At 44.6% G+C, this 25,262-nt stretch overlaps 2 protein-coding genes and 1 pseudogene across 3 annotated transcripts; 1 reads left to right on the forward strand and 2 right to left on the reverse strand.

Moving 5' to 3' along the window:
- Positions 1 to 542: 542 nt before the first annotated feature.
- LOC118402726 (ADP-ribosylation factor-like protein 3) lies at positions 543 to 8,426 on the reverse strand. The gene is made up of 6 exons (XM_035800918.2): positions 8,290 to 8,426; positions 7,617 to 7,760; positions 7,405 to 7,521; positions 4,595 to 4,645; positions 4,309 to 4,494; positions 543 to 4,222 (listed from the first exon to the last, which is right to left on the reverse strand). Exons 1-6 carry the CDS (start codon positions 8,290 to 8,292, stop codon positions 4,175 to 4,177), a joined length of 549 nt encoding a protein of 182 aa, XP_035656811.1. The 5' UTR covers positions 8,293 to 8,426; the 3' UTR covers positions 543 to 4,174.
- Positions 8,427 to 9,824: 1,398 nt separating this feature from the next.
- LOC118402727 (sideroflexin-2-like) lies at positions 9,825 to 16,171 on the forward strand (annotated as a pseudogene). Its single transcript, XR_008078170.1, has 12 exons — positions 9,825 to 10,088; positions 10,551 to 10,554; positions 10,752 to 10,912; positions 11,197 to 11,298; positions 11,415 to 11,490; positions 11,584 to 11,669; positions 11,753 to 11,813; positions 11,909 to 11,975; positions 12,168 to 12,214; positions 12,412 to 12,461; positions 12,703 to 12,750; positions 13,357 to 16,171. The product of XR_008078170.1 is annotated as a sideroflexin-2-like (transcript).
- LOC118402728 (metalloproteinase inhibitor 2-like) lies at positions 16,001 to 23,436 on the reverse strand. The gene is made up of 5 exons (XM_035800919.2): positions 22,965 to 23,436; positions 19,705 to 19,805; positions 19,484 to 19,592; positions 18,777 to 18,901; positions 16,001 to 18,679 (listed from the first exon to the last, which is right to left on the reverse strand). The coding sequence occupies exons 1-5, from the start codon at positions 23,092 to 23,094 to the stop codon at positions 18,482 to 18,484; spliced, it is 663 nt and encodes a 220-aa protein (XP_035656812.1). The 5' UTR covers positions 23,095 to 23,436; the 3' UTR covers positions 16,001 to 18,481.
- Between the last annotated feature and the right edge of the window lie 1,826 nt (positions 23,437 to 25,262).

A 25,262-nucleotide genomic window follows, 5' to 3' on the forward strand; every position in this document is an offset into this window, starting at 1 on the left:
TAACTCGAGAAATGAGTCAAAAGAGAAACAGATCCTGCTGCCACCAACAGAACTACATACTAACATCAGCAGTACAATATGCCTAGGTTTTTATTGCAGTGGAAACTTAATGTGTAGTGGCAGCACATCAGAGAGAGGAAGATGTTTATCGGGGTGGGGTTGTTGGTGTTGGTTTTTGTGTGTGTGAGAATATTACAATACTATCGCCTCGTTGTCGATAAGGTTTGGCTTGACTAAAAGGTTTCTTTAAACCAATAGTCCGTGCTAAGCCATGTGCAGGTTCACTCATCTCTCCATCAGCACCTTGATAACTTGCTCTGGTCCAGGGTGTTGTTACGGCTTGCTAACACTGAGCTCAGTTTTACCAAGCCCCACTTAATGCCCTGGACCAGAGCTAGTTGATGCGTGATGTGTTTGGATGGCGAGGTGATTTGTAGATCAGATGATCTGCAGCCCGGCGCGGAGCTTAGGCTGTCCCCGGCCAACAAGCAGTATCACATGAGTCTGATATGTGCTGAAGTAGAGGCAGTCAACAAAAGGACTGATTTTCAAACATTTATTTAATTAAGGCATGGTTTCACAAGTTCTCCTTTTCAGGGTGGCCTCTGGCCCAGGAATATATTCACAACCATGCAATTTAAAACATACCAAAAACACAAAGGAAGCAAAAAGCCCAGGAGACCAGTGGGAAAGACAATGGACACATCTTCACTCACAAGACTCCATTACCCCCAAGACTGTATTACCACTAAACAATGAGTGTATGGTTTGATTTATCTTAACACACTTTAAAGTGATGCACATTCTTATGTATTCACCTTCTGTGCAACTCCCACCTATTTACTATCTGTTGGTGGGATAAGAAATCTGTTTCTTGTCTCATCTGTCATCATAGTAACTCAGCCATGGTGAGTTGAAGAGAAAGGGGCCAGTGTGAAGCGTGGTGATTGGTTTCTCTCTTTCTCTCAAACACACACAGCTGTCTGATTCACAAGGAGAAAAAGGCAGCAATCCTGTCGCCTCACAAAGATAGGCATCACACTCCCCCGTCTGGCTCCTCACGTTGCCCACACACACACACGACTTCTATGCACAGATAAAACAACCACAGAACTTTGTGTTCTCTCATTCAGAGCTTTCAAACAGACTTGTGTAGAAGATAACAGGCCTTAGATTTCTCCCTGCCTCTGTGCCCAAATGGCACTCTTTTCCCTTTGTCGTGCACAACTTTTGACCAGAACCCATAGGGTTGGACATCGGGTGCTATTTGGGACGTAGCCTCTCTGTGCCCAGAGATTTAAAGACATGTTGATTAACGTCTCTAAGCAAACAATAAAGATCTCATTTATCAGACACTTTGACGGAAATTCACATTCAGTTAGCAGCATATGAAATCACACAGTGCCTGTGGCCCATGTGGGAATGGAGAAGAGGCGAGAGAAAGAAGAGTTTCACAATGAGTCTTTGTAAGAGGAGAGACATTTTATAGTCCCACAGCCACAGGCCCTCAGAATGCATTTCTCGCTCACACACAGCTGGACTTCAGTGTTTTATGGCCAGTGTTCTCTCCCCTGTAGCAGATGTGACACACCCACAACTATGTGCAGCAGGCCTGAACCAACCAAAAAACAGCTATGGTCTGACTTTAGTACTTAAACATAGGCCTGTAGGAGTCAAATGTGGTAGAGTGGTTAGGCTAACTGTAAAGGCTGCGAGCCACGACACACACACACTCACACAGAGAGAGCAGGCCCATTCATGGGCCCGACCAGCTGGGCCCTGTAAATGTCAAAATCAGCTGACCCCACCTGCCGTGTGTGTGGCACTAGTGTTTTGGAGAGGGCTCTGGTGTGGGATCTCCAGGGACTGGCAATGACATGGGTCTGGGCAGGTGGCGGTGTTGTTTGGGTAAAGTGGTGGAGTCCTCCACAGGACATCTCACAGAACTATGTGTGTTTTGGCTGGGGCCTCTTTATACTACCACTCTACAGGTCAGAAAACAATGCTCTCTTTTTTCCCCCTCACATTTTATTCACGTACCTTCAATCCTTGGACAGATCACATTCAAGAGGAAAAAGCCTTTTGTGAAAATGCCCTCTAAAACCAAAGACAATGCATCACACCGAGAAAAACTTTGTCATACACCCTGTTAAAATCGATCAACACCTATGACATATGCAGATATGATAGATTACATAGTACAGGTCTAATACGCACTCTACTATATGCACATAACATATGAATAGGGGTTATATGGTTATATACAATTATAAACGGGGTGGTTTGAGCCCTAAATGCTGATTGGCTGACAGCCATGGTATATCAGACCGTATACCACGGGTATAACAGAACATGTATTTTTACTGTTCTAATTACGTTGGTGACCAGTTTATAATAGCAATAATGCACATTGGGGTTTGTGATATATGGACAATATACCACTGCTTAGGGCTGTTCTTAGGCACGACGCATCGCAGAGTGCCTGGACACAGCCCGTAGCCGTGGTATATTGGCCATATACCACACCCCCTCGTGCTTTATTGCTTAATTGATCATCAAAAAATGTGGATTTTTTCCATTTGATTGAATCGGCTTTGTCCGAAATGGCACACTATTCGCTATGTAGAGCTCTACTCAAATGTGCTGTGGCCGAAACTAGTTCATTGTTTAGGTAACAGGGTGCCATTTCAGATTAGCCCTAAAGTGTGTTTATTTGTCTTGTTATATATCTTATTTATTTGTATTTTTTAAAACATATTAACACACGTAACCTTTACACGGGGGAGTAAAGCACAGTATTCAATGTTTCCCTGTCGTCCTAGTAACCACACACTGTTTCTGTTGTTTGCGAGCATCTCACAGTACGCTATTACCCTCTACTTTACCATAAATAAAGAATTACAAAAATATACCTCACTTCAAACACAACTGCAGCAAGAAAGGAGCTTGTCATGGAATTAAAAACAACAACTGAATGGAGGAGAATATGAGGGAGAGAGTGATGAGAAAGGATGAGAGGGGGAGAAAGGTAGTCTGGATAACAGTCTCTTTGGCTATCAATCCAGTCCTGTCATGCTTTGGAATATGACACAGAGTACAAGGAGTGGAATGTAAGCTCACGAAACTGGCACCCAAGCTAGGAGAGAGAGAGAGCTGGGTTTCCAGGGCAACCTGTAAAGAGTGAGTGAATAGGCTAATATTGTGGTGAAGGACAGTATCAAGATCTGGAATGTCTTAGGGTGGAGTGTCTTGAAGGGGTGGAGGTGGGATGGTTAGGCTGGGGTGGAGTGTCTTGACAGGATGGAGGAGGGATGGTTAGGCTGGGGTGGAATGTCTTGGAAGGGGTGGAGGTGGGATGGTTAGGCTGGGGTGGAATGTCTTGACAGGGTTTGAGGTGGGATGGTTAGGCTGGGGTGGAATGTCTTGAAGGAGTGGGCATGGGATGGTTAGGCTGGGGTGGAGTGTCTTGAAGGGGTGGAGGTGGGATGTTTAGGCTGGGGTGGAGTGTCTTGAAGGGGTGGAGGTGGGATGTTTAGGCTGAGGTGGAGTGTCTTGAAGGAGTGGAGGTGGGATGGTTAGGCTGAGGTGGAGTGTCTTGAAGGAGTGGAGGTGGGATGTTTAGGCTGAGGTGGAGTGTCTTGAAGGAGTGGAGGTGGGATGGTTAGGCTGAGGTGGAGTGTCTTGAAGGAGTGGAGGTGGGATGGTTAGGCTGAGGTGGAGTGTCTTGAAGGAGTGGAGGTGGGATGGTTAGGCTGAGGTGGAGTGTCTTAGGGTGGAGTGTCTTGAAGGAGTGGAGGTGGGATGGTTAGGCTGAGGTGGAATGTCTTGAAGGAGTGGAGGTGGGATGGTTAGGCTGGGGTGGAGTGTCTTGACAGGGTTTGAGGTGGGATGGTTAGGCTGAGGTGGAATGTCTTGACAGGGTGGAGGTGGGATGGTTAGGACAGGGAGGGACGTCTCTGGTCTCCTGGGATGAGTTCCCTTTGTACCCCCACTCCATTTTGAAGAGCAACATGGAAGTTGTAGTTCTAGAGAGAGTTGTAGTTTAGTAAACAATGTGTAGAGGCCAGCCAGGCGGTTAAAAACTCTCTTCAAGTCCATGTTGATGTAGTGTGTACATTCACAGGTACACCCTGTCCTCCCAAAGGCTCAGGGTGTGTGAAAACGGACATCTGTGCTACTTCTTCTTAGCATTGACACTCTTGCAGAGCCAGTTCATTCCGTCCTGAAAACAGATGGGAGGAAAATTACATTCCAAACAACTTCCTGAATTGAAAACACAAATTGCCCCTAAACTCTGTTGCATCTCACCTGTACCCCCTCCCCGGTGAGGGCAGAGCAGGACTGGATCTGCCAGACGCGGTCCCGGATGGTGTGCAGGTTAAGTCCTTCAGCGATCTCAGAGGCTGGGGCTGCCGTCAGCAGGTCCTGCTTGTTGGCAAATATCAGCACTGGAACCCCACTCAGCTTCTCCTCATCCAACAGCTCAGCCAGCTCCTAGAACACACACATCAGCATGGGATCCCAACATAAACCTGTGTGTATGTAGAATATGCACATTACACAGCACACAAACATCACTTGAGGTAAGACTCACCTGCCCAGTCTCCTCAAATCTTTTTCTGTCTGCACTGTCGATGACGTAAATCTGAAACGCAATAATGTTTCCATTCAAAAGTATTAGTAGCACACTTCTGGTGGTGTGTGTGTGTGTGTGTGTGTGTGTGTGTGTGTGTGTGTGTGCGTGTATACAGTACCAGTCAAAAGTTTGGACACACCAACTCATTCAAGGGTTTTTCTTTATTTGCACTATTTTCCATAATATAGAATAATAGTGAAGACATCATAACTATGAAATAACACACGTGGAATCATGTAATAACCAAAAAAGTGTTAAACAAATAAAAATATATTTTAGATTATTCAAAGTAGCCACCCTTTGCCTTGATGACAGCTTTGCACACTTGGCATTCTCTCAACCAGCTTTATGAGGTAGTCACCTGGAATGCATTTCAATAAAAGGCGTGCCTTATTAAAAGTTAATTTGTGGAAATCGCTGTCCTTCTTAATGCATTTGAGCCAATCAGTTGTTTTGAGACAAGGTAGGGGTGGTATACAGAAGATAGCCCTATTTGGTAAAAGACCACGTCCAAATTAGGTTAAGAACAGCTCAAATAAGCAAAGAAAACAACAGATATGAATGTCAGTCAATCCGGAAAATTGCAAGAACTTTGAAAGTTTCTTCAAGTCCAGTCGCAAAAACCATCAAGCGCTATGATGAAACTGGCTCTCATGAAGACCGTCACAGAAAAGGAAGATCCACAGTTACCTCTGCTGCAGAGGACGCGTTCATTAGAGTTACCAGCCTCAGAAATTGCAGCCCAGATAAATGCTTCACAGATTTCAAATAACAGACACATCTCAACAGCAATTGTTCAGAGGAGACTGCGTGAATCAAGCCTTCATGGTCGAATTGCTGCAAAGAAACCACTAACAGCCACCAATAAGAAGGAGACTTTCTTGGGCCAAGATACATGAGCAATGGACATTAGATGGGTGGAAATATGTCCTTTGGTCTGATGAGTCCAAATTTGAGATTGTTGGTTCCAACTGCTGTCTTTGTGAGACGCAGAGTAGGTGAACGGATGATCTCTGCATGTGTGGTTCCAACTGTGAAGCATGGAGGGGGATGTTTGATGGTGTTTTGCTGGTAACACTATCAGTGATCTATTTAGAATTCAAGGCAGACTGAACCGGCATGACTACTACAGCATTCTGTAGTGATATGCCATGTGTTATTTCATAGTTTTGATGTCTTCACTATTATTCTACAATGTAGAAAATAGTACAAATAAAGGAAAACCATTGAATGAGTAGGTGTGACTGGTATTATATATGTATATATATATATGTATATACACACACACACACACACACATATATATGTACATACATACACACACACACACACACATACAGTTGAAGTTTACATACACCTTAGCCAAATACATTTAAACTCTGTTTTTAACCATGACTGACATTTAATCCTTGTAAAAATTCCCTGTCTTAGGTCAGTTAGGTTCACCACTTTATTTTAAGAATGTGAAATGTCAGAATAATAGTAGAGAGAATGATTTATTTCGGCTTTTATTTCTTTCATCACATTCCCAGTGGGTCAGAAGTTTACATACTCTCAATTAGTATTTAGTAGCATTGTCTTTAAATTGTTTATCTTGGGTCAAACGTTTTGGGTAGCCTTCCCACAATAAGTTGGGTGAATTTTGGCCCATTCCTCCTGACAGAGCTGGCGTAACTGAGTCAAGTTTATAGGCCTCCTTGCTCACACACACTTTTTCAGTTCTGCCCACAAATTCTCTATGGGATTGAAGTCAGGGCTTTGTGATGGCCACTCCAATACCTTGACTTTGTTGTCCTTAAGCCATTTTGACATTTTGTCCATTTGGAAGACCCATTTGTGACCAAGTTTTAACTTCCTGACTGATGTCTTGAGATGTTGCTTCAATATATCCACATAATTTTCATTCTCATGGTGCCATCTATTTTGTGAAGTGCATCAGTCCCTCCTGCAGTAAAGCACCACCACAACATGATGCTGCCACCCCCGTGCTTCACGGTTGGGATGGTGTTCTTCGTCTTGCAAGCATCCCCCTTTTTCCTCCAAACATAACGATGGTCATTAGGGCCAAACAGTTCTATTTTTGTTTGACCAGAGGACATTTCTCCAAAAGGTACGATCTTTGTCCCCATGTGCAGTTGCAAACCATAGTATGTTTTTTATGGCGGTTTTGGAGCAGTGGCTTCTTCCTTGCCGAGCGGCCTTTCAGGTTATGTTGATATAGGCCTCGTTTTACTGTGGATATAGATACTTTTGTCACGGTTCCTCCACAATCTTCACAAGGTCCTTTGCTGTTGTTCTGGGATTAATTTGCACTTTTCGCACCAAAGTACGTTAATCTCTAGGAGACTGAACGCGTCTCCTTCCTGAGCGGTATGACAGCTGCGTGGTCCCATGGTGTTTATACTTGCGGACTGTACAGATGAATTTTCCGAGCTGTTCAAAAGGCACAGTCAACATAGTATAGTATGTAAACTTGTGATACAGTGAATGATAAAATAAATAATCTGTCTGTAAACAATTGTTGGAAAAAATGTCTTGTGTCATGCACAAAGTAGATGTCCTAACCGACTTGCCAAAACTATAGTTTGTTAACAAGAAATTTGTGGAGTGGTTGAAAAACAAGTTTTAATGACTCCAACCTAAGTGTATGTAAACTTCTGACTTCAACTGTGTGTGTGTGTGTGTGTGTGTGTGTGTATATATATATATATATATATATATATATAAATAGGTACCCCCATGAAGGAAGCTATGGTTAAGCCACTCACCAGTACATCAGTGTTCTCAAAGTAGTTTCTCCAGTAGGGTCTGATCTTCCTCTGTCCCCCAATGTCCCACACATTCAACTTAAAACCCTGAGACTGAACACTCTTTATGTTGAAGCCCTGGAGAGAGAGAGTGTTTTAAGTGATAGTCTAGCACAAATAACACCCCCCAAACCCCTAGTGATGTGCGTATGTGTTCCCCAGTAGTACTGTACCTGTGTGGGGGTGATGTGACTGATGTCCTCGGAAGCCAGTTGTTTCAGCAGAGTGGTCTTTCCCCCGTTGTCCAAACCCAGCAACAAGATCCGAACCTCCTGATCTGGCGTGCTCTTTAGCTTCCGAAGGATTGACAGCAAACCCTATTAAATATCAAAACCCGATCCGTTATCCCAACTCGTGACATGAGCAATGGAGCAGCAACAGGAGCATACCTGCGTTCTAAATGAGCTAACTACAGTAACTAGCGATCTGGCTACTCGCATCACTCCACAACAGGCTGATCAATTGCCTGCGACTCGAGCCTCAAGGATGTGCAGAGAGGAACACAGAAAATAGAAGATAATTCTCGAACTAATTATTCTCTCTCTAGAAATTCACCGTGGTAACAAATAGGGAAAGCGTTCTGAAGCCGACTGAGCTAACTAATTATGTCGCTAGCAACAGTTTCAAAGGGTTTAGCTATGCTAGGCTGCTAATCTCATGATAAACCAACAAAGCAACAAGACCGCTGCAGTCAGCTTTCCCCCCCAAAATCTTTATTTTTCACCACTTTATGAATGTCTTAGAAGGTACAGTGGCAACATTTTAGAACAATCGTATTGTTAATTATGCCTTTATTTGATTCGATCTACATTATAATAGCTATTTATCGCAATAAATTGAACTCACCATCTTGTTGCTTTATCTCCCCAAGACGCAACCGATGTTACTAGGGCCCCTAGTAGGGGGCGATGACGTGGGACACAAGTTCACGCGAGAACACAACAGTTGTGGGCGTAAACTAGGGCACGCTACTTAGCATTATAATTAGCCACTTTAGCTATTAGCTCTGTCAACTAACAATTCCCCACGTAAATTGGTCCCACGATTGAAATACATTGTGTACTAACGGAGGCATAAATAACAACACCGCACATGTATGATAATGGGTTCTTATTTGCAATGTATTTTGTGTTTGATTTAGAAAGAGAAAAGTCAAGATCTGCTGCGTGCATATTTTAAAGGATGAGATGACATAAAGTTCATATAATAATTGATTTATTCCTTAAATTATTTTTCTAGAGAGAGTGAGCTGCCCCGGTGGGATCTTCCTCCCTGCACCTTTCTCCCCCTCTGCCCTTACTCTCTAATTCTCTTCACACAATACCAAACGTTTACTAATGAATTAATTTGTTTATATATTTATATGTTTTTTTCATATGTTGATGTACCAGATGCTAGATGCTATTCTGCTCAGTCAGTGTGAAGCTGCAGCAGAGAGAGTACATACCATGACCCTGCTGTTCAAACAAACAGCTCTGGTTCCAGCCTGCTTCTAGCTTTCCCTGGGCCTGTGTGCATCTCAAAAGTCTTGACTGGCCTCCTCTCCTCCTCCACCCTCTGATATCCTATCTCTGGCTGTTTGAAATATGCAGGAAATGCTCATTTGAATAACTTTGGAAGGGTGGATGATAAATTAATTGATTATAAATTAAATCATTGGTCAGTTCACTTTGTTGCGTGAGCGATAGAAACACACTGCAGGTACCTCAGGGAGGTCTGCCCCAGGGTTGGGTTCAAAGGTTATGGCTAACTGGTCAGAGCAGGTTTGATTGGTTGGAAAGTAGGTTACCCACTGAACTCTGGGATGGGAGATTGTTTTTACAAAGGAAAATGGGAATGATATGATGCTGTAATAACATAAATTAAGATTAGATAAGATTAGATAAAATAAGATTAGACCTACGCTTTAGTCAGCTGGCCCTTGCTACATATTCGTCGCCAGACCCACTGGCTCCAGGTCATCTATAAGTCTATGCTAGGTAAAGCTCCGCCTTATCACGATAACAACACCCTCACGTAGCACGCGCTCCAGCAGGTATATCTCACTGGTCATCCCCAAAGCCAACACCTCCTTTGGCTGCCTTTCCTTACAGTTCTCTGCTGTTAATGACTGGAACGAATTGCAAAAATTGCTGAAGCTGGAGACTTACATTTCCCTCACTAACTTTAAACATCAGCTATCTGAGCAGTCGCAGTTGTAAATGAGAACTTGTTCTCAACTAGTTTACCTGGTTAAATAAAGGTGAAATATATTTTTATTTTAAATTAGGCCTATACTAAAGAGGGCTATTCTAACAACTGAAAACAAGAAAAAGAATCGACATGTCTTTTTGTTCTTCCAGGGAAAGGCGGAGGGCCTGATTGGACCACGTTGATGTTGGTACAGGAACAAAGAGCTAAACGGGGACTGCAGACTCAACTCAGTTTGGGACAGCCGAGGTGGTTTGGAGACCTTGTTTGTGACTTTAGACCTAGGTGGTGAGACGGAGGGTTACGATGGCTGTTAGCAGGTTTGACATAGATGCGCCGCGGTGGGATCAGTCCACGTTTATTGGCAGACTGAAGCACTTTGTCAACATCACAGACTGGAGGACAGTACTACTGCCACGACTGGACGAGTCTAAAGCACTGGTGGAGAGCTGCAGGTAATGCACACACACACACACACACCACTGAAGTACACACACAGATATCTCGAGGTTAGAGTGGTGGGCCAATAACCGTAAGGTCGCTGGTTCGAATTCCTCGAGCAAGGCCCTATTTGCTCCAGGGACGCTGGTTAAATAGTGGACCCTGGCTCTGACCCCAACTCTCTGCATGTGTCTCGGAGTTGTGATATGCTAGAAACACATTTCAAATACACACTTGTACAAGTGTGTTATAGGACAAATATAATTAAGCACCCACCAAATTATATAATTATTATTATAAACTGGGTGGTTCGCGCACTAAATGCTGTTTGGCTGACAGCCATGGTATATCAGACCGTATACCACGGGTATGACAAAACATGTATTTTTACTGCTCTAATCACGATGGTAACCAGTTTATAATAGCAATAAGGCACCTCGGGGGTTTGTGGTATATGGCCATATACCACGGCCAAGGGCTGTATCCAGGCACTCCGCATTGCGTCGTGCTTAAGAACAGCTCTTAGCCGTGGTATATTGGCCATATACCACAAACCCCCGACGTGCCTTATTGTTTAATTATACCACTGTGAAGTAGTAATTTCTCTGCAGTGTTATATCTACAGTTGTTGTTCCTTATGATGAGAACCTGGGTTATGTGTGGTTCTCCTGTTCTAGAGCAGCTTCCCTTCCCCCACAGAGGAACAGCTGCATTACGCCAAGAAGCTCTATGACTCCGCCTTTCACCCAGACACCGGCGATTGCATGAACCTGATTGGTCGAATGTCCTTCCAAGTGCCCGGAGGGATGGCCAGAACAGGCGGTAAGCTATAGTTCTACAGGTACGTACACACACGCACACACACACACACACACACACACACACACACACACACACACACACACACACACACACACACACACACACACACACACACACACACACACACACACACACACACACACACACACATATATATTTCTGACAATACTATCAATCTATAGATGAACCAAAGATAGGTGTGTTTGGTGCAATGACTTCAAGTCATGTATTTCAAACCTTTCTGTCTCTCTCTCTGTCTCTCTCTCTGTCTCTGTCTCTGTCTCTCTCTTTCTCTCTCTCTCGGACAGTCCCTGCTGTAGTGTTCTGGCAGTGAGTGAATCAGTTGTTTAACGTTCTAGTCAACTACACCAACAGAAACGCTGCTTCCCCCATCACCTCCAAATAAGACCATGCAGACCACACACACACACAGCTACGCTGAATGTAATGTAATGCACAAGGAGAATATCAAGAGCCATTTAAATGTCTTGCACTCTATCTCTGCTCTCCCTCTTCAGTCAGATAGGAGTGGCCTATTTAACTGCAACTAGAACTGCACTAACTACTGCTGTGGGACTCAACCTCTACACAAAGGTACAGTTTGATGCACAGACACACACACACACTGGTTTGATTGATTACATGTTCCATTTCCCCTTCCTGTCTTGTCTCTGCCCCTTCCTGTAGAAAGCTCCTCCCCTGGTGGCGCCCTGGGTTCCATTCGCGGCGGTGGCATCAGCTAACTGTGTCAATATCCCAATGATGAGGCAACGGTGAGTTCATCTGTGCTCCTAGTGTATTAGCATCCCCATGAAGACAACAGTGAGTTGTTGACCATCTCCTTCTCTCCTCTCAGATAGCTCCTGAATGGCATCGCTCTAACAGAGGAGAATGGAAACAAACTGGGTCATTCCAAGGTAATGTCTGAATAATTAAATATTCTACTAAATATCGTATTTCTGACTGTTATACAAGAGCAGAAAAATTAACATTTTCCTCTTCCTCGCGACAGAAAGCAGCTGTGAAGGGCATCACCCAGGTGGTCATTTCCCAGGTTACCATGGCAGCACCGGGCATGAGTAGTGTCAGAGGTTTAAGAGGGAGGGCTGTAGAATTTGAGATCAGTCCTCGCTCCATAGACAATGGAAAGTGGAGCGTGATCCTGTTACTCCCTACAATGACTCATTCCTCTCCTTTTTCCACTTGCCACTCCTTTATCTAATTTCTCTCCTCCTGTGCTCCCTCTCTTCTTTCCCCCTCTCTTCTCCCAGTCATTCTCCCCATCATGCAGAGACTGGAGGATAACAAGTTTATGCAGGTGGGCCTTTAATCAAAACACCAAATTCTGCTACTAGACATGCATAGGCTAACTAGCTACAATGTTATCGAATAAACATCCAGAGTTACAGTTCTGTTGACTAAATATCCAGTTACATTGTTCTTGACTAAGCGTGCTTAGAGTGCAGATTGAGGTGCTGTTTGGTGAGCTACCCAGCCCTGTCTTTCTGTTAACAGAGGATCACCTTTGTCCACGGACCTTAACAAGTGATAATGGTGGGAGCGCTGTAAGTAGGACTGTTTAGGAGCTTTCACCATGAAGATTGTTGTTTGGTACTACATTTCTCAGGGTTTGCCAAATGGCACCCTGTCCCCTATATAGTGCACTACTTTTAACTAGAGCCCTATGGGGCCCTAGCCAAAAGTAGTGTGCCGTGTAGTAGGGAATAGGTTACCATTTGGGACGCAAACGTACTTGTCTCTGATTTACTGTGCACAGTCACCTAACACTGCATGTCTGTTTTGAAGCCTGGTCTTCATGGTGCCGGTAGCCTGGTCCCTGTTCTCTCAGCAATGGTAAGTAGCTTGTCGACTGGGCAGCGTTCAGTAGGGCCCCTCCACGATGTAGTAGCTGTTTTAGCATCTCATCTTCACGATCAGCTACGGCATGTTGTAGGTGATGTGGAAATTCTTACACAGGGACACTCGAAGTCGATCTTAAATTAATCATTGTTTATTGTCAGCGCGCTGAAGGGGTTCCAACAAGCCTGATGAACCATAATGAACGTCTGGCAGAAGCTCTAACGGGGCAGTCCTCTTAGTTCTCTTACATACTGCAGGGCAAGTCATATTTACATGATTTAGCTTATTCAACATGAATTAATCATTAACGTTTGCTTCATTGACTGACCAATACCTCACGAGGCTTCTTCTCTCTAAGGTGAGACCTTGAAACTGAAATATCTTTCGTTCTCAAAACAAGGTCTGGGCGTACTGCCAAATTGCAGATATTGATAAGTGAGGATTTGTTCAATAAGTCACTTGCGTGAACACAGAAATTAGTTATTAGAAAAGCACAAGTATAACATTTCCATCACATAGGATAGTGCTCAAGATCACACCTACAGTAACATATTAGACGTGGTCTGGATCTCACTCTGTCTTCCTCTCACTTTCTTTCAGCTCCATGGGCAGTGTACAAAATGTCTACTTCAACAAGGGCCTCTGAACACACACACGCATGCCTTCATTTGGATCCCATTCAGAAGCAGCCTGTGTTAGTTTAATCTGAGGTCAAGAGTCACTATAACCAACTGTGTGTGTGTGTGTACATATCTCAGTGCAAATGAAGTGTAGTGTATTGCCCAAACAATGTGATGCCATATCAGGAATGGACGTTTACTAAAGCCATCATGCAGGTGTTCTATAGATGGTTCTGTGGTTTTGCCCTAAGATCTATGCATCAGTGTTCTGAGTCTATGGTTCCACAGTTTATTGTTCTAGAATGCTTGTGTTCACATACGCTGAAGTGAAGCGAGCCTAGCCAATGTACGTTTGGCTGAGTGGTGAAGAAGTCATTGATGCCACCAGATTTCTATTGACAAGTATAATTCTCATTGACTAAACTGTCTTGGTGCATTTTGTTTCAGGATTCTAGTTCCACCCTCTCTGCAGTCAGTCAAGAACTGAAAGACTGGGATATACATGGGTATTATACACTGTGATTCTTCTCTAATGGAATTAGCCTGTGCCAAGTCCTCAACAACTGGATGTTCCAGTTTTCAGGGGAAATGGAAAGAGCTTGTGACGCGACTTCCGTTTTTGGATGTTAACAAGCCGACACTCAACTTAACTCCGTAACATTTACTGTATTGGTTGCAGTGGAGAAGAGAACCTCTCCCGTCATTTTTCTTCTCTCATCAAGATCAGTATTGCCTTGTTCAAGACAACTGGGAACTCGGAGACAAACGAGCTCCGACTGGGAAAAATTGATTTGAACGTCCGTCCTGCTCGGAATTCCAAGTTGGAAACTCTTGCATCTTTCCACAGCTCCGAGCCGAAGATCACCGACGTCATGATTTGACCACGGTTATTTCCGAGTTCCCAGTTGTCTCTAAAGCACCATAAGTCAGGGATCACTGGCGCTTTCGAGACAAAGTCGCTCTGGATAAGAGCGTCTGCTAAATGACTTAAATGTAAATGTAAATGTAAACTGGGAACTGGGGGGGAAACCTGGTCAAATCATGACTTCAGTGATCTTCAGGTCGGGAAGTAGGAGCTGTAGAAAGATGCCGGAGTTTACGATCTTGAATTCCGAGTTGGATGACAGTTGGAGCTCATTTTCAGAAGTCCGAATTCCCAGGTGGATTTTGGACGCAGCCCTAGTTTAAGGCGTTTCTTTTACGCCTGCTATGTTAGGTTACATCCTTACTGATGTAGAAGTTGTGGTAATACAAACGTACCACCAGGGGACAATGTCTTCTTGACAGAGAGCAACAGAAACTGAAACGCCCGCTTCCCAGATGCAGCCCTATTCCCTATATTAAAAAGTAATTTAACTTGGCAAGTCGGTTAAGAACACATTATTATTTACAATGACAGCCTTCCCCGGGCCAAATGTGCACCGCCCTATGGGACTCCCAATCCCAGCCAGATGTGACACAGCCTGAATTCAAACCAGGGAGTGTAGTAATGCCCAACTCAACTCTGGACCTTGAAGCCTGTGACCATTCTTTTTTATTTTTTTATTGTTTCCCTCTAATTAGGTTTTGATTTAGACCTGGGACACCAGAGCCCTATATAACCTGCTCAAGTTGTACAACTGATGTATATGCATTTGGCGGTTGTAATAAAGGTGTTCTGAACAAAAATAACTTTGAGGTAGTATTTGAACCAGGCTAGGACCTGGGGGGATACTACAAGGTAGGTTCAATGACTTAGCCAGATAACTTTGTTAAACAAGCTGAAATAAATGTATTTTCTGGTTCATAAACAAAGCTAAATGTAGGTGTTTATGGTTGAGTTAAGCTTGAAATGGGCATGGTCTGCCTTATCTTTCAAATAAACCAAGTTATTTCAGCAGTGGAGGCTGCCTCACATTAACCAGGCAAGTAAGTGATGAACAAATTTACAATGACAGCCTAGGAACAGTGGGTTAAACTCCCTTGTTAAGAGGCAGAACAGATGTGTAACTTGTCAGCCCAGGGATTCGATCTAGCAACCTGTCGGTTACTGGCCCAATGCTCTAACCAATGCCACCCCATAATGTCTCAAATTTCCATACTATTTTGTCAGATAAAAACACTGATCACTTTCAACATTTCCAGACTGTAGCTATTGAGTCAGTCAATTTCCTGCGCAGGAAATGTCTTTAATAGGTTGTAATCGATGTTAGCATTTTCATTGTGATGCATTGCCAATAAGCAGTAATCTTCAGAACGCCACATTGTTGACCACAGCAGGGATAATAGTCAGCCCAAAAACCATGTTAAGATCTAAACTGTGGTATCCTTTATGCTCAACATCAAGCATACTCCAGTCCAAATTTCACTCCTTGTACTTGAAAGTTCATTCAACAGGCAAAGTACTTCTAAGTACACTGTGCAATTTGGGAAGCAGGCTGTTCTCTTATTTAGTCAGCACCCTTCACCCTTAACCACAAGAGGTTGGTGGCAACTTAATTAGGGAGGACAGGCTTGTGGTAATGGCATCAGATGCCATTCACTCCTTTCCAGACATTATGAGCCATCCTCCCTTCAGCAGCCTCCACTGGTGCAACACTTAAAATCAAGGATTGATACTACCAGCAGCACAGACACAGAGAAAGTTATTTCAAAAAGTTTGGTTTTATTTGATAATACTGTCGTATATTTTTGTCCAGCAACTGAACGTCCACAAAGGATTAAACATGCATAGTCTGGATGTACTCAAACTCAACCCCTTTATCCCCCCTCCATACAATGTGTACATCAGAAAGCATTGGATAAGGTAGAAGAAATATGGTATTACCAAGGCATTGAAAAGATACGTCTAAAAGACAAGTCTGTTTATATCAAGCCAAGCTTCTTTAGATCTATGCAAGTGCCTTCCTTGCAAGTAGGTGGCTAGGAGTGAAATTCTCTCACGTGCTCCCAGCGAAAGACATTCACCACTTCATTATTCTTTTTTTAAAGAGACTCAATAGGGAGAAAATCTATATGTAAACAAAATGGAAAACAGCCCACTCGTACAATTATGCTTCTGATACTTTAAATCCAAATGAATATATAGCATTATTTTGAGATGTTAGGAGTCTGTGTCCATCTAAGACACTATATCCTATTGGACGTGGTTTCCTGAGAAGTTAAACACTTCACCAGGCATTGGGGATTTGATCTTGCAACCCTTCGGTTACTAGTCCAACGCTCTAACCACTAGGCTACCTGCCGCAATGTAAGATCTGAACATTTGTACACCGCAACGGACTGCAGTTAAGACTGCCTGGAACGCGGCTGTCTGGTCGTGTCCTGTAAGGTACCCTATTTCCTATGCAGTGTGCTACTTTTGACCAAGACCCATATAGTGCACTATAATGGAATAGGGTGCCATTTGGGATACACATCTTCCTGTCTGGGGTACTATATGACGAACACTACAGAGAATCACACTGTTCTACCTCTACTGGAATTCCTCTTCAAAAAAAGTATAAAATTGAGTTCTAATGACAGTAATAATTATAAAAACACAAAAGTAGATGCCTCATTGGAGGCTGTGGGAGGAGTTACGCATAGGTACCATACAGCAGTGGAGGCTGGTGGGAGCAGCTGTAGGAGAAAAGGCTTATTGTAACGACTGGAATGGAGTCAAACACGTGGAAGCCACATTCAACTCCGTTCCATTAATTCCAGTCCAGCCATTACAATGAGCCTATAGCGCCTACCACCAGCCTCCACTGCTGTATAGCCATCAAGGGAGAGAAGGGGTAGTGGGTGGAGACAGATGTGGGTGTTGAGTCTAGAAGGACTGTCGAGGGGAGGGTGGCATAGGGGTGAGGGTTATGGAGAGTGGGGAATGGCAGGGGTAAAATGTGATACCATCATCTCACATACACCATAGACTGGGCTGGTGAGACACGCATTCTAGAAGGTTTTAAAATGTTATTCACAGATCTGTCTCTGACTGGGATGCTTAAGAGTTGATGAACGCAACTTATAAAAACTAAACTATTTTCTTTCCAAATGTCAATTACAATAATCTGGGAAGTCCCGCCTCACCATTAATCTGATTGGTGATAACATGGGCATGAGAAGCAACATCAAATAGCATTTAACTAGAGAGAGAAAACAAAAAACAAAAAGGCGACTTGGAATAGGACTTGAATCAAACCAAATGAAACATTGTCTAGCCATCATTGAATAGATATGGGGTTGTTCATACCTGGGTAGTTTGAGAGGTAGGAGTTTAGGGGCAAAGAATTACACTTGATTTAGACACCAACCCAACAGGTGGGGGCAGCCATTCCATACAGTTGGTCAAGAGGTAAGTTCTCTGCCCAGAAGGTGCACAAAAGGAATTAAATCAAGTGCACCTCTCTTTCAGGACTCTGTCCAAAATGGCACCCTATTCCCTAGAGAGTGCACTACCTGGGCGCTGGTCAAAAACAAAATAGTAGTGCACTCTATAGGGAATAGGGTGCCATTTGAGACACCCATAGTTTAAAGAATCAGTCCTCCTGACGCCAGCCTCAGGGGGATGTGAAAATCACTCGACAAGTCAGTCTCATGACCCTAAATCGCTACAAACACCCTGAGCCAGTCTGGATCCTTCCCCTAGCCTCTAAACCTTCTGTTTGATGACCTGAAGGAACCAAGTATGTGTAAGCAATTTGACAAAATGAACATTCAGAGAGCTATGTGGATCGATTACCCAGGAGGATGCAGAGGGGAGGTCAGCTCATGTCTGGAATGGAGTCAATGGAATGGTATCATTTATTCCGTTCCAGCCATTACAACGAGCCAGTCCTCCCCAATTATGGTGTCACCAACCTCCTGTGAAAGCCATCACCATACTATGAATACATCAGGTCCCTTTAGATCTGCAGACAGAAGGGGATAGTAGCTAGGAGTTGTTTTTGAACCAGTAAACAATTTCACTGATCTCACTCAAATCAATCAGCTTTGCCTCTTTATATTTTATGTGTATCATATTAATCTTGCCCTTTCACACAAAACTTGTTTTCTTCTAATATTTCACCAAATTGTTTAGATGCATTTATCTTTAAAAATAAAAACAAAATCAGGCTTTGCAGTGGGCAGCTGGAAGGAAGTGACTAGGGGTCCTCGATGTCCAGGAACTCCTTCTTGGGTGGAGCATTACCGCGGTACCAGGAACAGGAGCCGTCGGCCCTCTTAACGCAGGCATAGTGGTTGGCTTGGCGACCGTACACCTGCTTCTCCATCATCAGGTCTGTCCACAGACACTCCTCTGGAGCAGAGATGGCACAGGGCAGGGAGGGGCAGCGCACAATCTACACAGAGACACACACACACCAGGTTAAGACAAGTCACAGTAGATGTTTCTCTACCTCCTCCAAATCCCCATCCTGCTCCCCACCACCTCCATACCTTGCAGTCACAGCCCATCTGATAGCGCTGAGTCAGACTCTTCTTCTGAGTGGGGCTCATAGACTCCCAGGGAGTGATGTAGTCACACAGGGTCACATGCATCTTCCCACCTGCCTCCACCTTGCCTGCAGAATAAAATATAAAGGCAGGGAAGAGATCCTCTTTTTAAAAAACGCAAAAGAAATGTGGTTCTGAAACACAAAATCAGACATGCTTTTCTCTTCCTCCCCCTTCCTTAGATGGGGACAGACAGCAGTTGGAAAAGGGAGAGGATGTGAGGGTGAGGAGAAGAATGAGTCATTGAAAGGCTAGTCTTACAGAAAATGGTTATCACCATGACGAGGTACATTGGGAATTCTAAAGGAGGAAACACTAGCCTCAGCAGTCCCTGGCCTGGTGTTCCCTGTAATTAGGCTGTGTGTGTAAAAGAACAAGTAGGGAAACCAGAGCACACATGATCTAATGTCCCTCTGTGTCTCGCTTTACATCTAGCCCATGTCTGCTCCAGTTGTGCTCACTCGGCACCTTCTGACACAGCCTGATCCCAGATCAGTTTGTGTCGTCTTGCCTACTCTTACAGTTAATAGTGTTATAAGGAGTTGGCAAGGCAGCACAAACAGCTCTGGGATCAGGCTACTTTTAGCACAGAGCGGAGGGAGATTAACTACGCCATCAGTGTGTGGTAAGGTCCAACAGACTATCCTCACCTGAGATCAGGTACTCCTTCTTGCCACTGGTATCGAAGGTAACGCCACACACAGCGGAGACCGGAGCAGTGAAGATCTCCTCAATGTCCTGGTCAGGACCCTTATACATCTACAACTCAACAACAGGTCAGGGTTAGATGAACACAGGTCTCATATCTTACACAACCACAGGTGACGTGTTAGAGGTCAGAGGGGGTTAGAGGTCGTGGATGTAGTCTCACCTTGATCTGTTTGATGTCATACTGCATCCTGGTGATGGGGTTACCATAGATATCATTCCCAGTATCTATCTCCTTCTCCCCCACCACCTTCGCTCGGATCACTGCAGGGAGACAGGATCAGAGAACATAACACACACAAGTCCCAAAAACAAAGCTTCTGTTTGAATTCCTTCACCCACCACATCTAGTTAACCACCTGCAGATGGTGCCCAGTCAGCCTGAACAGCCTGGCGTTCCTACAGCACAGTAATAAACCAACAACCCACAATACACGGAGTCAAAACAGCCTTTGTTGTTTTGACCGTTTCAGGATGTGAACAGGCTGCCAGTAACATTCCAGATGTTCATGCCCCAGATCACATCACGATTTTTTAGCACATATGGATAGGGAGAGATGTTTCGGTCAGTGAGACCACAAGGCAGGCAGGCAAAACATAGTGACACTGAAGGATAGAGGACAGACCTAGTAGGATAAAGTATAAGCTGTAGTTCCTGTGTTTTAAAAGCCTCACAAACGACATCATGCTTTAGTCATGGGAAGGGAAAATATGAGCAATACAAAATAACGTAAAAATCACAGAAGAAAAAAATACAATGTACACACACTCCACAGGGCCCTGTTCCCTCGGGTTCCCTTTCTGGCGTGAAACAGAAGCAGACATGGGAGGGGTTCACTGCAGAGTTAACGTCCCGACTCCCTCATCTCTCCCCTGGTCCGGGTCGCATGCTTTTCTGCACATGTAACCACTTCCCAAGTTCATAGAGGGAGCTCACGGTGGGTGATGCAAACACACCGAGCACCAGCATAAGAACCTGGCTGGCCCCGTCTCCTGCATTCTGTGGAGTTCTTCGCTCTTGCTTCCTGACCTCATTCAGACCCAGAAGCTAATGAGCACTAAGAACACTGGGAATAGAACAGGGTAGACAGCACACTCAGCTCAGGGAAACAGTGATTTGGGACTGCTGCCTGTTTAATGGCTTTTCCAGAATCATGTTTTCCTAAATAGGCTTCATTCCCCCCTGCTACTTCTTAACTAGGTCATATGATCATCCACGATGAGCGCAGAATCTCTTAGGGGGACAGGGAGGTTCACACCTCAAGCCAACCATAGCTATGCAGAAAACGTATACATGCATATCACCAGAACCACACATTTTTCCATGAAAACCCCCATATGAACACATACCACATCCTGAGTTCCTTCTAACCCTCCACTTCGTTATCCACCACACTAAATGAATGGACAAAGCCAGCGATCATGTGACTCCATTCCTTCCTATGTGAAGACTCAATAGTGCCTTTGAAGCCCAGGAAGTCAGTTAAGATGTCTCATTTGGGATATTTATGTAGACATAACATGAGCAGTTTGAACTACTCCAGGAAGTGACATTGCAGCCTAGCTCAGTGTTGCTCATTAAGCATCTCAAGTCGAAGACCGACTGGGTACTGCAGGCTGCCATTAGCTACTATAAAGTATCCTTATATCCAGTGTGGTATTTTAAAATAATTGGATCAAGGACATACATCTAGTGTAATAGAAGCAACTATTGGTATGTCGCCATCTTCGAGATATGCATTTACATGAAGATTGGCCTGCCTTCCACCACCCCCCCTCCTCCTCACTATATCCGATCCGGTCTTCTGCAAACAATGCCTACAGTACAGTTTGACTTTTAACTTACATGGCTTCATGGGGGGGCAGTCGTTCTCCCCTGGAGTAGACGCGCTAGGGTAAATGTTGATCATATAGCTGTTATTGTCACTCCTCTGTGAGAGTCTGTGGGCTACAGAGGATACAGACTCTGTTCTGTCTATTGGTTTAGTAGACAGTCATCTCATTTCCTCAGAGTATAGATGGGCACTTAGCTTAAGCATATTCCTGGCCTCTGAAAAGTAACTGATGTTGAGGAGCTCATTTTAATTTGATTTAAACCTTTATTTAACTAGGCAAGTCAGTTAAGAACAAATTCTTATTTACAATGACGGCCTACCCCGGCCAAACCCTAACAACGTTGGGCCAATTGTGCACCGCCCTATGGGACTCCCAATCACCGCCGGTTGTGATACAGCCTGGAATCAAACCAGGGTCTGTAGTGCCTTAGACCATTGCACCACTCAGGAGCCCTAAACCTAGTGGGACTGCGACACCAAGAGGTACTTGTAGGTATGCATAGTCACTAGTTAGAGTGACTAGGAAGTAGATGACTTCTGAGGAGTGAATACTGTTGACAAAGTCAGAGGATCCCACCCTGTAAGTCAACTCTGTGTGTGTCCCCATTCTCATGGATACCGTGTACATTTGTGAGAGGTCCTTAACTTTCATATCTTTTTCCTTTTGAGTACGCAGAACTGACAGCCAGATGTCATACGCTGCCAGATGGACGCATTCGTATGTGACTGAGAGAAGGCTATACATCAGTGATGTGTAACTGTACAGTCTCGTGTGTTGCACCTGAGTCTCTTTGAAGTGATGTGTGTCTGTGTTACGATCCTGCAACATTAGGTCAATGCAGAGCAGGAAAACCCCAGAAACATTCCTGTCATTCCTCACAGCTACACCCCTCAGAGGAAGAGAGAGAAAGAGGAGAGAAACTGGTGTGACAGACTTGTTCACAGGGGGAATTTAGCAGATATACTACCTTGCTTATTCCATCCTAGTTTCCCCTGCTCTCTCCCCCTCTTTATGGCTTCCTCTCCTTCATTTTCTATTTGCTGTGCCACGTCCACAAGCCAGACTGTACTCCTAGCCCCACAGCAGATCCCAAAGCACTGGAAACTCATAGGGGACTGTGTGTGTGTCCTCTATTTTACTGTACATGGCTGCAGCATAGTCAGGTGGAGACAAGCCTTCAGATCTCAGGCAAAGTTAATAATCATCATGCGAACCAACCACCTCAGTTACACATTTCCTGTTGTATCGTGAAACAGGAAACAGCCAGTGTGCAAATGCATAAGTAAAGAACACTTTGTTTGCGTCCCAAATGGCACCATATCACCTACGTGAACAAATTGCAGTATGAACGAACAAACTACAATGTGAACGTACAAACTGACACGTCCATCATACGTATAGGCCTAAGCCTGAGAGACTGCATAAGCGACCAACTGACTTATCCCACCGCTGCCACCAGTGTCGCGACAGAGCTGTCAAGCACACTACTTACTACCTGCCATGAAGGACCAGACCTCTTGACAGAGGCTGTAGTAGAGAAACAACAAGGTGCACGTGAGGGCGTAGCCGTTCCCGGTCTATACTCACCTACGTCCGCGTTACAGAACGCCTGTTGTGGGTGCACGGGGGCACAGCTGCAGGCTTCAACGAGCTCCTCCGCCTGCCACAGAATCAGCACCGTCAGAGTGCAGAGTACGCCGTTAATTGATAACGGCATTTTCTCCAGCTGTGTCTCGTTTGTTTACCGTCCTTTGAAATGCGGGGGGGGGGGGAATGCCCGTATAGAGAGTGAAATTCGTCGAGTTGGCTGTAGGTTTGTGTCTATGTGGGTAGGCTATGTGTCAACAGCTACAATGACCGTTAACCAAGACCAAATAACGGAAGAAAAGCCCCAGTCCTCTAGTTGTCCCTCGCAGGGAAAAAAACAAGTGTGTGACCTTCACTTTGAGTCGTAGCGCGTTTCTATCTTTTGGGTGTGTTTTCATTTCTCCGTGATTAGGCTTTAGGCTTTTAAGGCTGCTGCAGGATGGACTCCTCCCCCCCGGTGACGATTCGTCCAGCGGTAAGCGCTCGAGCTCTGGGTTAAAAGTTTTCATATTATCTTTGCCTGCCCACCCGCCCAAACTCCTTGCTCCGGCCGAACGCCACGCCACGCCTATGGACGTAGTTTTTTCTCCACATTGAGGGGGTTCGATTAATCTCGCCCGGGCGCCCGTGTAAGCGTGTTTTGCAACGACAGAAAGTTGATTGCATTCGATTTGGAACCTGCGAAGTCAGCTCAAAACAAAAGTGATGTAATTAAGCACATGTAGTAATTAGTAGGATTCAGTGTTTTCCTATGCAAAAGTGATAGCACAGACAGACAGACAGACAGACAGACAGACAGACATGATGAAAATGTTTTACAAATATAACATAGTAGGGCTAGGCTAGACAGTAGACCTAACCTACTAGGCATAATTGGGTTACAGATACAGTATAATAATAATACACATTTACTTGTGTAGTGCTTTAAAAATAAAAATAAACGTATATATATATATATATATATATATATATATATATATATATATATATGCACTTTATCTGCCTTCCCAATGAAAACTAATTAGAAAACTCAAACATTTATTTTGTGGAAAAGAGATGTATGTTCCTGGACAATGCAATATGCTGCCTTGTTGACAGAATGGCACAAATAACTGTTTGATTTGAGAAGGGCTCTCCTCCATCACTTTGGCCCTATGACATGATGGGCCTTTTCAACCCGGGCCAGTGTAAAATAACTTCCTCATTGAGTCTGGATCTGAGTACCTTCTCAAGGAGTTCTAGAAACTATCTGATTGGTCCCAGGAACCCATCGATTAGGCCAGAGCCAGAATACAGGTGGTAAAGCAGTGTTTGAAAAGTCATCATTGGCTTTGATACTCTGATTGGTTAAAGATGATCCAATGACTGATGACTTTGTTTTGTACTGGAGGCAAAAGAAACAGACACCTGTTTAGGGGAGGTGCTGGCTAGAGGAGTAGAACACCTGTTTAGGGGAGGTGCTGGCTAGAGGAGTAGAACACCTGTTTAGGGGAGGTGCTGGCTAGAGGAGTAGAACACCTGTTTAGGGGAGGTGCTGGCTAGAGGAGTAGAACACCTGTTTAGGGGAGGTGCTGGCTAGCAGAGTAGAACACCTGTTTAGGCGAGGTGCTGGCTAAAGGAGTAGAACACCTGTTTAGGAGAGGTGCTGGCTAGGGGAGTAGAACACCTGTTTAGGCGAGGTGCTGGCTAAAGGAGTAGAACACCTGTTTAGGAGAGGTGCTGGCTAAAGGAGTAGAACACCTGTTTAGGGGAGGTGCTGGCTAAAGGAATAGAACACCTGTTTAGGGGAGGTGCTGGCTAGAGGAGTAGAACACCTGTTTAGGGGAGGTGCTGGCGAGAGGAGTAGAACACCTGTTATGGGGAGGTGCTGGCTAGAGGAGTAGAACACCTGTTTAGGGGAGGTGCTGGCCGGCGGAGTAGAACACCTGTTTAGGCGAGGTGCTGGCAAGACGAGTAGAACACCTGTTTAGGGGAGTAGAACACCTGTTTAGGCGAGGTGCTGGCTAGAGGAGTAGAACACCTGTTTAGGGGAGTAGAACACCTGTTTAGGCGAGGTGCTGGCAAGACGAGTAGAACACCTGTTTAGGCGAGGTGCTGGCTTGAGGAGTAGAACACCTGTTTAGGCGAGGTGCTGGCTAGAGGAGTAGAACACCTGTTTAGGGGAGGTGCTGGCTTGAGGAGTAGAACACCTGTTTAGGCGAGGTGCTGGCAAGACGAGTAGAACACCTGTTTAGGGGAGGTGCTGGCTTGAGGAGTAGAACACCTGTTTAGGCGAGGTGCTGGCCGGCGGAGTAGAAC

The sequence above is a fragment of the Oncorhynchus keta genome, chromosome 24, assembly GCF_023373465.1.
Source record: "Oncorhynchus keta strain PuntledgeMale-10-30-2019 chromosome 24, Oket_V2, whole genome shotgun sequence".
Classification (NCBI taxonomy): Eukaryota; Metazoa; Chordata; class Actinopteri; order Salmoniformes; family Salmonidae; genus Oncorhynchus; species Oncorhynchus keta.